This window comes from Myotis brandtii, unplaced genomic scaffold, assembly GCF_000412655.1.
Source record: "Myotis brandtii unplaced genomic scaffold, ASM41265v1 scaffold176, whole genome shotgun sequence".
In the NCBI taxonomy this organism is placed as follows: domain Eukaryota; kingdom Metazoa; phylum Chordata; class Mammalia; order Chiroptera; family Vespertilionidae; genus Myotis; species Myotis brandtii.
In genome coordinates this window covers 4,060,977-4,076,085 of record NW_005356519.1, presented here as the reverse complement: position 1 = coordinate 4,076,085, position 15,109 = coordinate 4,060,977, and the positions used below count along the sequence as shown (strand labels likewise).

Genomic DNA, 15,109 nt, shown 5'->3' with positions numbered 1-15,109 from the left:
GCAACTTCAGCGCGAAATTATAGCTAATTTGCCTACAAACGTCAGGTGGTCATAATAATCTGGCCACTCAGTGTATTTTATAATTATATATTTATATTACATATAATTTATTATATGTCATCTATTTTGTAGTTTAAAATATAAATATTTTATATTGTGTGTTGTATATTATAACTATAAAATATATGCAATATTAATTTTATATATCTATATGCTATAGCATGGATAAAGTCATGGAAGACACAAAAGATAACTAGGTAGCTAGCTTTCTGGGTGAATATAATAATGGTTTGCATCATTTGCCAATGATAAACTTGAGAAGAGTATTAGGCAGTATGGAGAAAAAGGTAAGTTTAGTTTCAAAAAGTTGACTTTGAGACACCTGAAGAGATGTCTGATGGGCAGTTCGATATGCATGTCAGCAGCTCAGAATGTTTTGTGACAATTAAAATGTGTCATCAGTATTTAGAATAAGAGCCTTGCATAGGGGTCTTTCAACAAAGAAGAGGCTGAATTGGAATCCAAATGCAGCCCTGGGGGCAAAACTCTTGGGACTCCCATTCCAAGTGAGGGGTCCATCTGAGGGAAGCCTGGGGCTTCCTTTGTGAGTACAAACTAGAAATGTAAGCTACTTAAATATAATTAATGTATTCAATAAACAATTACCAGGTGTCTGCCATGTGCATCATAAGACTCTATAGTTGAGAAAGAATGTTTAGAAAGATCTAGTCCTTTATTATTCTCAAAGTGGATTATCTCCAGTGTTACTTTTTTTAACGGGATATACCTAATTAAAAATGTGAAATAGTGATAAAAGCTGTAAATGCTTTCCACAGACTGAATTTCCTGAGAGCATTAACCGAAGGTGCACTAAAGTTAACACTTCTTGGAACATAATTCATTATGTTCATCTGTGAAAACAGATGTTGGTCATATATTTCTCCTTCAGTATTTTTCCCTTTTACCATCTGCATCTTAAAACAATAAACTCAAGGATTATAAATAGTGGCCATACAAATTGTGTGGATGAAATAGTTGAACCATTAATATTTTTAAATGCTCAGAGCAGAGCAGATAATTCTACCATTCACTTTGAGTGAATGAACACCTAGATTTGCACCTTAACAAATTCAATTCATGCAGCCCACATTCTTGTTAACAACATTAAAGCTACAATCTCACTCATTTAGCTAATTAATTGTTGAAATCACCAATTAGTATATAAACCATGGGGAGTGAAATGAAATTAAGTCCTATTTTTGGAAAGAAAAGGAAAGGGCAAAGAAGGGGCAGTCAGGACTTCTTTTGGATGAAAGGGGTGGTGGAAAGATGGTAAGACAGTTACAGATAAACATTCTGAGCTATAGCCTGGCCAGTGTGTGGCTCAGTTGACCTATGAACCAGGAGGTCACGGTTTGATCCTGGTCAGGGCACATGCCCAGGTTTCAGGCTTGATTTCCAGTGGGGGCATGCAGGAGGCAGCCAATAGATGATTTTCTGTCATTGATATTTCTCTCTCTCTCTCTCTCTCCCCCCCCTCCTCTCTCTGAAATCAATAAAAACATTTTTAAGAAAATTCTGAGTTACAGTTTCCTCATCTTAAAAAGAAAGGCAGCATTAGCACGTATCTTGCAGGAAACTTATATTTGCTGATAATATACATAAAATGCCTAACACTGCACTTCACCCTTAGAAGGTGTGATGGTAATATCTTTATTTTTAATAGGATGGATAGTTTAAAATTACATAAAGAAAACAGATATTATATGAATTACAACAACAATAAAATATCTGAGTAACATATTTTCTTTGGGAATAAATAACCATAAAACGACAAGTATATATTTGAAATATGTTTTCACAAAGAATTATATTCTTCAGAAAGTTCAGAAACTTAACTGAGACCAACCAACTGGTCTCAATGGCTTAGAGTCAGTGTGAATTTTCATCAGCCTTGTTGTAATGCTCTTTAATGACTGACAAACCAAAACACTGGCAGCCAGTTGTACTAGAGCAGTGGTTCTCAACCTTGGCTGCACATTAGAATCACCTGGGAATCTTTTTAAAATCCTGATTTCTGGGCCTCATCCTCCGGAAATTCTGTTTCTTTGTTATGGGGTGGGGCCCCCCACTCCATAACAAAGAAACAGAATTTCCGGAGGATGAGGCCCAGAAATCAGGATTTTAAAAAGATTCCCAGGTGATTCTAATGTGCAGCCAAGGTTGAGAACCACTGTACTAGTGTTTAACTTAGGCTTCCTACTTTACTTGTGGTTTTTGCATATTGCTTTATAATGCACCAAAAATAAACAGCATGTGTGTTTTAAAGGGGTTTTTTTTTTGAGATTATTTTTCAGATCTCAGAAACAAAAACAACTAGCTACGTTGGTCTAGCAAAGTGTGAACACAGAACTGTGCTCTCAGGAATCACCATGATTCCTACATCCTTTCTGAAATGATCTTTAAAAGTTAATTTACTCAGAAGGTGACATTTTAAACCTACTTTCAGAAAGATAGGCATTAAAAGTTTACTTTCCAGGTACTTAAATAATGCCAACTTCTCCTAAAATGGCTCCTTGTTCCTATACTTGATTTTCCCCCTACTAACTTCAACATTTATAGTATCTCTGGAGCAATCAGAGAATAATTTTGCAACATTAAAAACCATCCAGATTTTTCTTTCCAATTCTGCATGCTCCCCAAAGTACCTGGTCCCATAGCAGGAATGAGGACACTTTGAGAAATGCACACCTCTTAATAGGCCTGATTCTGCTGATAGCAGAGTACTTGAGGGCAGACACTTTTTAAGTCACCAGAGTAACATTTAATGCACCAGAAGAGTTACCTGAGTAATTTGCACCTCTTTATCAAAAGAAAATGCTCCTCAGTGGTGCTTATTAGCATGTAATGGAGATGCACTCTATGGTATTCTATAAAACTTGACTCAACTGGGTAAAAGAAATCAGAGTGAGTTATAAAACCAGAGATGGAGTAATTTTTAAAAGAAACATTGCTATATTTCAAATATATGTAACACTATAATTGCTAATAATGTGTTTCTGAATAAGAGTCCTGTTTTACTTATTTTGCATAATTGATTTTAACATTCCTATTTATCTAGTAATAGCATTTATGTGTACCTTACAAATATTTATGGTGTTCTTACTACGTGTCTGCCACCTTTAAAAGTCTCTTTTCTCATAGATCTTATAATTCTGTTTTTAAAAAAACAAGGCCAGATGATACAAAATAATTAATACAGAAAAGTATTTAAAGAAAGTGAATTCTTGCCCTGGCCAGTGTGACTCAGTTGGTTGAGTCATCCCCATGCACCAAAGGGTGGCTGGTTATATTCCTGGTCAGGGCACATGCCCAGGTTGTGGGCTTGATCCCCAGTAGGGGAACTGCAGGAGGCAGCAGATCCGTTTCTCTCTCACACATCAATGTTTCCTCTCTCTCTTCTTCCTCTCTCTCTCTAAAATCAATAAAAAAAATATTTTTTTTAAAAAGAAAGTAATCTTAGTTTAAAAAGCATCTAAATTCATATTTGCTCAGAAAATTACTTCTCTGAGATTAATAAATGCTAGATTTCAGTCCAAGTTCAATTGAATGATGGAAGTTAGTAGTTCCCCTCTCTAGACTTTCCCCAGCATTTTCTTCAAATATCAATTATAATTATGTTGTAATCTATTAAATTTCATGTTAGCTTTGTCCTGTGATCTTCTTGAGGCTCCTTAAACTATCCTCTTATGCTGGGCTAAGTACAATGACTGGCATATAGGAGATCTTTCATAAAGAAGAAAGAAAAAGTTTATTTTATGAATGCTTTCTTTGCCCCCTTTCCTTTTTATTCCACATACAAACTGTACATTAAAACCTGAATTAGGAAGTCTAGAAATGGTGGGAATTTGATCAAGGCACTTAAATTCCATTTCTCATATCCTAATTTGCTATTTCCAGATCCACAATTCTGTAAACCATTCCAGTAATTTAAACTTTGCAGACAGTTATTTTTCACCTTCTCAAAGTAATAACTTATTTATTTGCTTGATTTATATGCATAGTCTAGCCAGAGCTTCTCATCTGACAATGATCCTGATATTGAGAGCATTTACTTCCTTGATTGTTCTCCAGGAGGACAAAGAAAGATTATTTCTAAATTTCATTGTCTGCAATGATTTTTCTTTTAACCTCATCTGACAATGATCCTGATATTGAGAGCATTTACTCCCTTGTTTTCCAGGAGGACAAAGAAAGATTATCTCTAAATTTCATTGTCTGCAATGATTTTTCTTTTAATTGACATCCTAGAATATGTCATGGGAATACATACAATTGGCCAGGACTCCAGAATTTGCATGAAGCCCTAAAATATTTTAAATCCACCTCATCTGCTGAATAGGAGAACCCAAAGAAGACAGATTCTAAGTGCATTCCTAGTCCTTTATAACTTCAAATTTTAGAGAATTCCCACTATGAGAACCTTATAATAAGTTTTCTTTTCCTGTGTGTGGATTTTTCCCATGTGCAGCATTCCATGGTGGACTCAAGTTAAAATTCCTTTAGATTTCTAAGAATCATTTATATCTCTAATACTTATAGGGTGGGCCAAAAGTAGGTTTACAGTTGTGAGAATAGAGAGTTTATTCTTGTATTATTATTTATTAATATTGTATTATTTTCTATACAAACAACTGTAAACCTACTTTTGCTCCACCCTGTACAGTGAAGAAATCCAAGAGTTTCTGGTGAGCAGTGAGGGGGCTGGCAGGCCATTATAAGGTTCAATGACACACTACATGATGACAAAGGAAAAACATCCAGTACAGATCACATACCATACATTTCACTGAGACAAGCTGGCTGGTATTACTATAAGATAATATGGGTGTCTATATTGTGTATAAAACCATGATATTAGAAAAAATATATACCATGGAAATTGGAATAGAAATATTTTCCTGATCTCAATTCACTATTATTATTGAGAACATGTAAACAGTGAACCCAAGTCCTGAACTAAGTGAAATAAATCCTTGATTTCCTCTACTAATGGTAAGGAATCTCAGAAAATCTAAAACTCACTTTGCCTGGGTAAAAATTCATTTTGGCTGACTATCTGGTTATAATTTCAGTAGACTATTTCCCCTCTTCCTAGCCTTTTCAAGGAGGAAAGAGCATAGTATTAATTTGCATAAAGAAAACTATAGAAGAGCACACTTTTGTGCAATGAAACATAATGTTTTTACACCGTTTTATAATGGGATTCCACTGTGATTGTTTCACTGAATCCAGTAGTGAATACTTTTGGTACACAGCTAAGTAACCCTTGAGTTAAGAAGCCTCACTTGAACTCATATCTAAGATTTCTAGTTATAGAGCTTTTAAAATTGATGCTGAATTTCTTCAGCTTAGTTGTTCCTGTTTTCAAAGTTGTCATTGGAAGCTCTTTCTGCCTTAGTTCCTAAAGTTAATCATTCATTCATGCAAACTTCATTGCATTCAAGCCCTATTAGGCACTGTATATTTTCCATGTACTTGGGATATAGCTGCGAACAGTGACACTTCTCATTTCAATCTTGGTCAACAGTTGAAAAGTGTAAGATTTTAGTCCACCAATTAGCTGTCTAGATAAAGTTAAGTAAAGCCAAGTCGTTAGTTCATGTTAAACATGTTCTGCGGCAAATCCCCAAGATGATGCCAGTTTAAAAGTTCTGACAGATCTGGGGGTGGATGTGGCCGGTATTGCTGTCACTCTGCTCAAGGTTGTTTCACTATTTTGCAGAACCTACCAGGAACGTAGAGCATCTGAAAAAGGATCCAGAACTTCCATAACCTGGGAAAACCTAAAACCTATCTTATCTCTGCTCCTAAACCCTATAGATTGCAACCCTGGGATCTCTAACACTCTAGAACAAAAGAAGCAAAAAGTGGTACATCCCCTTTGTTAAAAATAATAATAAAATGGGGACGATTTTACCACTAGAGGACATATTATTGGTTATTCATATACAAAGTATAAAACTTTTATTTCATAAAGCTAAGAAGGCACTTTTGACCTTGTAAGCAAAAATTCATTTTCCATTCTAGTACATCAAAGAAAGTTTTATTTAATTCCAGTCAAGTATATACATACATAAAATTCTTCTCTGAAATGTCTCTGTTGAGAAATTCTGGCAGCTTGAAGTCAAGTCCTCCCTCAGGAAATCACAGCTGAAAGACCAACACCCACAACCTTCCACCAAAAAAGGCAACAGGATCCAGAACAGGGTCTGTAAACCTTTTCTGTAAGAGCCCAAACTGTAGCTAATTTAGGCTTTGCATGCAGTATGGCCTGCATCACGTTCACTCAACTCTGTCTTTGTAGAGTGAAGCCAACCTTAGACCACGTTAGTAAATAATCATGACTGTGTTCCAGTAAAACTTGATTTATAAAAATAGGCAGCTGACCAGATTTTGCTCACAGGCCACAGTTTGCCTGATCTAGGTGGTCTGTGTTTTGAATAAGGGTAACGTTTCTCATATTAGGTTCTCACTTCTATTTTACTCCCTGTCACATATTGAAATAAACATAAGCATGAATCTTAAATAGTGAAAGACATAATGTTTCATTTATCATCAGATATCATTTGTAATAAAGATTTCCTGGTGAAGGATATATTTAGAAACCCAGTGTTTACCTACTTAAATGCTATTTATTTCTACACTGATACACATTTGATCATTTTTCTATATTGTAGATCGTTATCCCATGCTCGTATAGCGAGTGTAAGTTACATTTTTCTTACTGTTTTTGCTAGAGATATTCTCAGGGTACTTGAACTATCTGGGGGCATATACCCCATATCAGTTGGTCTCAGCCTGCAGTGATTTTCCAGGTGATATTGCCATTACCACCATCTTTTGTATCAGCCATCAATGTCAACGGGGGCATATACCCCATATCAGTTGGTCTCAGCCTGCATTGATTTTCCAGGTGATATTGCCATTACCATCTTTTGTATCAGCCATCAATGTCAATGATCTCTTTCAAGAAATCCTTTTTCTTATGTACATACTTCCTCCCAACATAGCCCCATGCATCAAGTCTGCTCTCTACTCAAAAACTGAATTCTGTTCAAAAGACCCAGATAACTTCGTTTCTGGCATCACATAAGTCACCACAAACCCAATATTAAGTCCTTGGCCCTCTGATGGAGTCATATTTCTCTTCTGGGGCCATAAACATTACAAACGCTATTTTCCACAATACTCAAAAGCTTAGTTGCTTGTTTTTTATCATCCCACTGAATGATAAAAACTAGGTTCCAAAATGTTGCAGTTCCTGAAAGTCTGATGAACCAGTAAATGATGAGTTTTCCTAGAGTATTAATACCTCTTTATTTTCTAACTTCTTTATTTGGAAAAACTAAGATGATATTTTTTTCTTTACCAATTTTGCTCCTTAAAATTTACTCTTCTCCATAGCCTGCTTATTTCTGACTAACTTTGTCTAGAACAGTTTTGCACTATGGATCTTAACCCAGGCCTATAAGAATGATCTAAAGAAGCATTTGAAAAAAAATACCGAACCCTGGTCCCACCCTATAGAGTTTTCTAGTCATTTGGTAAGGGATACATTAGTCATTTTTTGTTTGGTTTGGTTTTGTTTGGTTTTAAGCTCCCAGGTGATTCTCAAGTTAACCAAGGCCTAAGAACCACCAGTTTTCTAAACCTGATTTATTTTAGGAGTCTTTATAAAGGATTAAATATGATACTTCTCTTCCTACTTTGTGGTATGGAAACTTAATACAATAAATGTGAAGTAACTGAAGAACTTCAACTTTCTCCTGTTGAAAAATGCCCTGCAAGTTTAATTCCAAATGACTGCATTTCAAAATATATACCCCTTTTGGATTAACGCACCATGTGGAACATGTAGTAAGGCTTAAGCTGTCGGTGTTGAGATCTTGCACTCTCTCTTCTCGGGTTGACTACTGTGTCTTAAACATTTTTGATACCTGTGAAGCCACGTGAATGTTACTGTTTTTCTCTTGTTCATAGCCCCAGAAGAATGGGCCACGACCCGCTCCAGCCTGAAGGCACCACCGGCAAGGTCAGCCAGAGGGGGATACAGGGAGCACCCCTATGGTAGATATTGAAGGTCCTCCTCACCCGTGACCTCACCTCAGAGACAATGCATAGCCTCTGGTCTCCACATAAACAGCAACAAGACAAGTAATAGTCCTTTTTTTTTTCCTATTCTAGGGATAACTCCTTTATGATTACTCCCATATATTTCTTGTATTTCCTCTATACTGTTGGTGTGACATTGACACTAGTATTAATTTTTAAAATGGACTGAAAGAGACATTGGCAAGCATTCTCTGCAAACCATTCAGTAGGATGATATTCTCTTGGTTGTTTTTCATTGTTGTGTGTAATTTTTTTTCTTTTTTCTTTTCTTTTTTCTTTTTCTTTCTTTTTTCTTTTTTTAGAAAGAGCATGAATCTGTTGACAGATTTTGAGTCTCAATCAAGTAGCAAAAACTTTGTTTAGGGTTGCTAAAAGACTGTAACATGATTTTTGAAGTAGCTGCTAATAAAGTTGTAGATAAGATGTTTTAACCTGTCTTTTAATATCTGTTAGTTAGATGAAGATGTTCGATATTAAGTTTGTAAATTTAATTTTAAATGCTGTTTTAATGGGGTTGAAAACAAGCAGCTACTGTATGTATGTAGCTAACTGAATTTGTTCAGTGTTTTAACCTGTATTTGTTAAAAAAGAAAAAAAAACACATAAAGTTCCATGTGTAAGCTTCTCTAAATAGGAAACCACAATTTGTCAAATATGTTTGCCATAATTTGTCAATAAAGCTGAAAACTTTTGTAAAAACTAAATTTGGAATTACTTGTTTTCTAGCTTTAAATGTCTGCTTTATTTCTTCTTCAAGAGATGCCTAAAATGTTTTCTATTCAAAAATTACAAAAATGAACCCAAGCCTGTTTTAAGATATTTGTGTAATACTTAAAAAATGTATTAATAACTTATGGTTGTTAAATAATTTAAAAGTTAACAAACTAAACTGTTACATGAATCATGGTTAGTAAACACTAATGTATAACTTGTTAATGGAGAAAAATGGATTTAGAATAATAAATGGATTTTAAACTATCCTCTAAGCTTTATCTTGCTAAACACAAATTCTGATTGACTTGTTTGCATTAGCATGTCTCTCGTGAGAAAGAGTAATGGAGTATAAAGAGGTAAGATTACCACTTACCACTGTCTAAATGCCTAGTTCTTCAACCTTTGAGTTTCCCCGCACATTAAATATCCCATCCAACATGTAAGCATTGCGTAGATTCACTTTATTGTTTTCACTCAAAGGAGTGCGTGGACTTCATTTGCGTAGTTTATAACAATTTGTTTTGACAAACAAATCATCAGTGTCACTGGCCAGTTGTTGCTATTCAACCTCAAAAACTTTATTTGTAATTTTCAGTGCTAAATATCACCGCCCTTGAAGGCAGTTTAGAGGGCTGATATTTCTTTTGAGACTATCAGACTTGATGGCTGATGATTATTAAGGAAATATGTCGCAGGACTCAAAGGATGACTAAACGTTAAACAGGTAACACTAATAGTAACTCTGTAATTTTGCCTATGTAACAGTAATGTTAAATATTCTCAGTTATTAAGTTCCTGATAGTTAAAAAAGTAAACCTACAAAAACATAACAAATAGGTCTATAGGTTATTAAAACAACTAATTAACATTAACTAGAGGCACCAAAATTATTTTACAATATATAACCCTCAAGGTAATAAACAGAACTAAAATTAATAATAATAGTAATGCAACTCTTGCTAACATCAAACGTAAGCTAAATTTTGATGGAAAACAAAAAAAGAAAGTAAAAGACTTGATGGTAGGGATGAATGCCAAAACTGTTAAATCTTTTAAATACAGTTTTTTTGTTTATGGTGGCTTTTGTCGATGTGATTGGTTTACTTTTTTGCTGCTAACCAGCTTAGGCATATTGCTGTTCAATTTTTGCAGCTGGAGTTGCATGCTAATAGTTTTATGAAGTGTGTGTCTGTCATCAATTAAAATTGTAAATATTTGCCTTTCAGAAAATGCTATTGAGTTATATTTAATTTTCTTTTTTTATTCTTTCTCACTATTTCAGGTACCCACAAGCAAAGAGCACATAATTGAATAGCAGAAGTGATGGGCTAAGAAAAGTAGAGGTAAGCTTAATTTTTATCATCTCTGAAATAGACCATCTTTACCAACATGAAGCTGTGGCAGTGAACTGCAACACCAAATGCCACTTGGTGAATAACTGAAAAGGTTTAGATGGTTGTCAAGGAACAAAGTTATTTTTATCTCCCTTGAAATAAGGTGACATACCTTGGTGTTTACCTGGCAAGACTTTCTGAGCTTGTCCAGAAGCTTGTCAAATGAAACGTGAATTAGTAGTTAATATTCAGCCCTTTTCTTTGCTGCGAACTACCACATATTACCTCCTCTAAATTTTACGAATAAAGAATATTAAAACTTGCACTCTTCAGATATAAGAGAAGGAAATCACAATTATTGGCTGAGGTGGAGGGATGGGAAAGGGAACCCCATAACAAACCCCTCACCCACCTTTTATCAATGAGATAAAATTTATTAACGTTAACACTTATTTAGTAAGATAAAAATAACTAAACTGACCATTATTTCCCCCATGTATCCCACTGGATTTATCAATAAACTTGTTTCTTATCTGTCAGTCTATTTGATTCTGCAAGTATTTACTGAATACAAACACTATTGGAAATGGAGACTTGATTCCTGTACACAAGGAATTGGAAACATTAGCCAAGAAACCTCCCACTGAAAACAATGCAAGGGCACATATCAACTCCACAGACTGACCTGACATTCACAGAACGGAAATGGCCTTGCTATGATATTTGAAAAAGGGTAAACCCCAAGTCGTCTCCTCTGGGGCTTGGTCCTCTTTTTACTACACAAATATCCAAATATCCACAATACAGTGCAGCTGTAAACAAGTGCCACAAAAGAGAAATGAGAAAGCGTGGAGATTCGTTATGACTGGAGGTAGGGCAGAGAAAGGAATCATGGCATGAAAGAGGTAGCCTGTTCATTCATTGATGAGACAGAAAGCGCCACTGGTGAACGGAGTAGGTTGTCAACTTGTGACACAAAAAAGTTCAGCAAGTGAGAGGGACCCTGCGGACCAGACTCATGAAGGCAGCGTGAAAGCAAAGCCTGGAGCAGTGGGGTCCAGTCAGGTCATGGTTGCCCCTGAGCAGTGTGATACATTGTTCGGATTTCACTGGAAAAATAAAAGGAAGCTGATGTAGGTTTGAAGTAAAAAATCAGAGTTATCCCTCTAAGGAAATTATCCCAAGTAACCAAGCCATTTAGCCAATTTTATAATTACCAATGCCACTTCATCTGAGAGAGCTTTCCCCAAATTCAAATTTGTGAAAAGAACTATTTAATACCATATTGCTTCAGTTAAGTGCCTTTGTTAGGCTGCAGAATCAAAAATCAGTTACAAAAAGTGCATTTTTGAAATTTTATTTATCAGTAACATTCCATATCTGACTTAACTCTCAAAAAAGGTTACTGGCCCTAGCTGGTTTCGATCAGTGGATAGAGCTCCGGCCTGTGGACTGAAGGGTTCCAGGTTTGATTGGATAGAGCACTGGCCTGCGAACTGAAGGGTTCCAGGTTTGATTGCGGTCAAGGGTACATGCCTTGGTTGTGGGCTCAATCCCCAGTAGGGGGCATGCAGGAGGCAGCTAATCAATGATTCTCTCTCATCATTGATGTTTCTATCTCTCTCTCCCTCTCCCTTCCTCTCTGAAATCAATAAAAATATACTAGTATGTATAAAAAAGGGTTACTGTTTTTATAAACCAAAGGGATAAATAATCTCTAATCCAGTTATCCTGCATATTATTCTCCTTTGATCCTTTTCTAACCATAGGCTTGATCTTGTAAAGCAATGAAAGAGAAACCAGTCAGAGTTTGTTACTATTTCGATATATTAATCAATATGGTTTGTTGTTGCAATTGTTGTTGTGTCATAACCCTGTGACTCTCTCACCATTCAACACAGGGCAGAGCTATCACAGCAGAAACACAGGTGTTGAACAGGAGAAGAGAATATTCTTGTCTGTAAAGCTCAAAAACAATGATTTGTGAGAAAGAGGATTTTGAGTTTCAAAAGCATGCATTTTTAGTAGGCTTTAAGTAGGACAGAAAGTTTGTGTTAACTGTAGATATAAAAGACTCCCATCCATCTATAAATATAATACCCTAATATGCAAATAGACTGTAATGCTGAAACTGAACAATCGAACAACCAGTCACTATGACGTGTGCAGACCACCAGGGGGCACACAGGGAACATGGCGGGCATCGGCTACAGCGGGAAGGTGGAGCAGGTGAGCTGGGGCGCCAGACCAACGCGGGGCACCGGTCGCTGTCATCGGGGTGAGCCTCTGGTGGTTACTGAAAATTCTTTGCTCCCGTGCACCACAGTTCCTCCCTGCGTTTGCACCTGCTGCTGGCACTGACCCTGCTTGCAACCACTGCTCGATCCATTGCTCGGTGCTGTCAGTGGGTGCGAGCTCAGCTGCCAGCCCCAATTGCCCCTCAGGGCTTCTCCACCTCCCCCTGCTCCTGAGGGACAATTGGGGCAGCAGCCACTGCTCGCACCTGCTGCTGGCGGTGGCACCAATTGCTCTGCGCTGTCAGCGGGTGTGAGCCGTGATGGTAGGAGTGGGGCTGCTGACAGACAGGGGACCAGGGGCCATGGTGGGAGGGGCTGGGCGGGGGCATGGAGGATGGGTCGAGACCCGCCCCTGTGCCCACCACAGCCTTGTGGCCCACAGTTCTTTTCAAGGTGCATGAATTTGTGCACTGGGCCCTAGTAAATAAATAAATAAATTGACTACTACCCACCTCCATACATCAAAAGGTAAATGTTGTATACCAAGCTGAGAAGAAAGCCTAAGAGGCAGCAGTAACTAAGGTATTAGTGTAAGATATTAGTGTGGCCTCAAGTATGAGGTCTGCACAATATGTCAGTTATCCAATAAAAACCTGAGATAGTTTTGGAACACAAAGGGGACCTTTGCCTAAAGAGGAAGCTGGGGAGGCAGCAAGCTTCTCAGAGTTCCCCCACATCCATGTGTTCCAGGTGCAATCCTGCAGATGGATGTTTCTTTAGAATGTTTCGCCTTGCTGGCAAGAGTGAACAAAGCAGGTGTGGCCAAGAGAATCACACACACAGTCACCTCTACAGGTAGGCAGGGAGGACCCAGGAGTCTCTGCATGGGCCAGCCCTGACCAGGTGTATCAGTGGATACAACCTGAGAAGGTAAGAAGATCAGCTGCTCTCTGCCACCAACACCTCCAAAACTTAAATGCAGTCAGAAAAAAAAAAGAGGGGGAAACATAAATTTCTGAGTTAACAGAGGAAATCCTGACCAAAATTCATCTGAACTGGCTGAGATTATTTTTCTCCACCTGGCAGTATGGCAATTTGAGAATGAAATTAATTATAGAAAAATATAATTATAGATATATACACTAGAGGCCTGGTGCATGAAATTTGTACACTTGGGGGTGGGTCCCTCAGCCTGGCCTGCGCCCTCTCGCAGTCCAGGACCCCTCGGGGGATGTCCAACAGCCGGCTTAGGTGCGCTCCCCGCAAGGACTGGGCCTAAGCCGGCAGTTGCATTACTCTCGCAGCCTGGGACCCCTCGCTCCTTACTGCCCGCCTGCTCACTACTCCTTACTGCTTGGCTTGCTGCTCCTTAGTGCTGCCGCGGAGGCGGGAGAGGATCCTGCCACCGCCACTGCGCTCACCAGCCATGAGCCTGGCTTCTGGCTGAGCGGCGCTCCCCCTGTGGGAGTGGACTGACCACCAGGGGGCAGCTCCTACGTTGAGCGTCTGCCCCCTCATGGTCAGTGTGCATTATAGTGAACGGGCATTCTGGTCCTTCCGCCTTAATGGTTGGCTGAGCGGCGCTCCCCCTGTGGGAGCGGACTGACCACCAGGGGGCAGCTCCTACGTTGAGCGTCTGCCCCCTCGTGGTCAGTGTGCATCATAGTGAACGGGCATTCTGGTCGTTCCGCCTTAATGGTCGCTTAGGCTTTTGTTATATAGGTTGCAATCATTTATTACATAACTTGTCTGACTCTTAAAATAATCAGAAGTAAATACAGCAGGTTTCCCTGGCAACAGGGAATGAGAATTTCCTTAAGTTAGTGGCCTCTCAGCCAAAACCACTGACAGCCCTCACTGGTGTAGCTCAGTGGATAGAGTGTCGGTCTGCAAACTGAAGGGCCCTGGTTCAATTTTGGTTAAGGGCACATACCTCAGTTGCATGCTTAATCTGAGGCCCTGGTCAGGGGCCCACGGGAGGTAACCAATCGATGTGTCTCTCTCACATGGATGTTTCTTTCTGTGTCTCTCCCCTTCCCTTCCACTCTCTCTAAAAATCAATGGAAAAATATCCTCAGGGGAGGATTAAACAAACAAAAAACCCACTGATAGAATGAACACTTTTCAGAGTGGCACCAACTGATGAACATCGGCCCAGACAGGGTGCCTTCTTCTCTTCTCAGTATCAGGTAATGATGCGGGGTCCCACCTGGATCCCTTTATGACATCGTGTCTGCTCTCACTAATTTCAAAGTGCTGGCTCCCAAAGATGGCAGAGCAGGTACTTTCCTAGTTCTAGAGCCATGGCCCATATAAACATTCTCAGGTTTGACATTTATCTTGTGCAGGTCATACAAACTTGCATAGCAAATTAAAGTTTTTAAATGACAGCGTGTTCCATCTAAGTGTAGTTGAAGTTGTCCGTGGCCATGTTCCATACATTCTATCAGGTAGTGCTATAACTCTTGATATACTGATGATCCTATAACAATTAGGAACTCAGAAAACACCAAAGGTAGCTAGCTTGGGCACTAAAAAAATACTTTAAATCAGTGGTTCTCAACCTTCTGGCCCTTTAAATACAGTTCCTCATGTCGTGACCCAATCATAAAATTGTTTTCATTGCTACTTCATAACTGTAATGTTGCT

The 15,109-nt window shown here is 38.3% G+C and overlaps 1 protein-coding gene across 10 annotated transcripts in view; it reads left to right on the top strand.

Annotated features, from left to right (window-relative positions):
• Positions 1-15,109, top strand: part of KHDRBS2 (KH domain containing, RNA binding, signal transduction associated 2) — a 561,259-nt gene that overhangs the window by 503,581 nt on the left and 42,569 nt on the right. For 5 of the 10 annotated variants that reach the window (XR_001361530.1, XR_001361531.1, XR_001361533.1 and 2 more), the window contains exons 9-10: positions 8,044-8,217; positions 10,172-10,232. Coding sequence is in view for 3 of the 10 variants with exons in the window: in XM_014537316.1 (XP_014392802.1) it covers positions 8,044-8,095; positions 8,478-8,538 (113 nt within the window). In the remaining 7 variants the exon portion in view is untranslated. Of the gene's footprint in view, positions 1-8,043; positions 9,155-10,171; positions 10,233-13,210; positions 13,433-15,109 lie in introns of those variants that run through there. The other 5 variants (XR_001361536.1, XM_014537318.1, XR_001361535.1 and 2 more) reach the window with 4 other exon arrangements.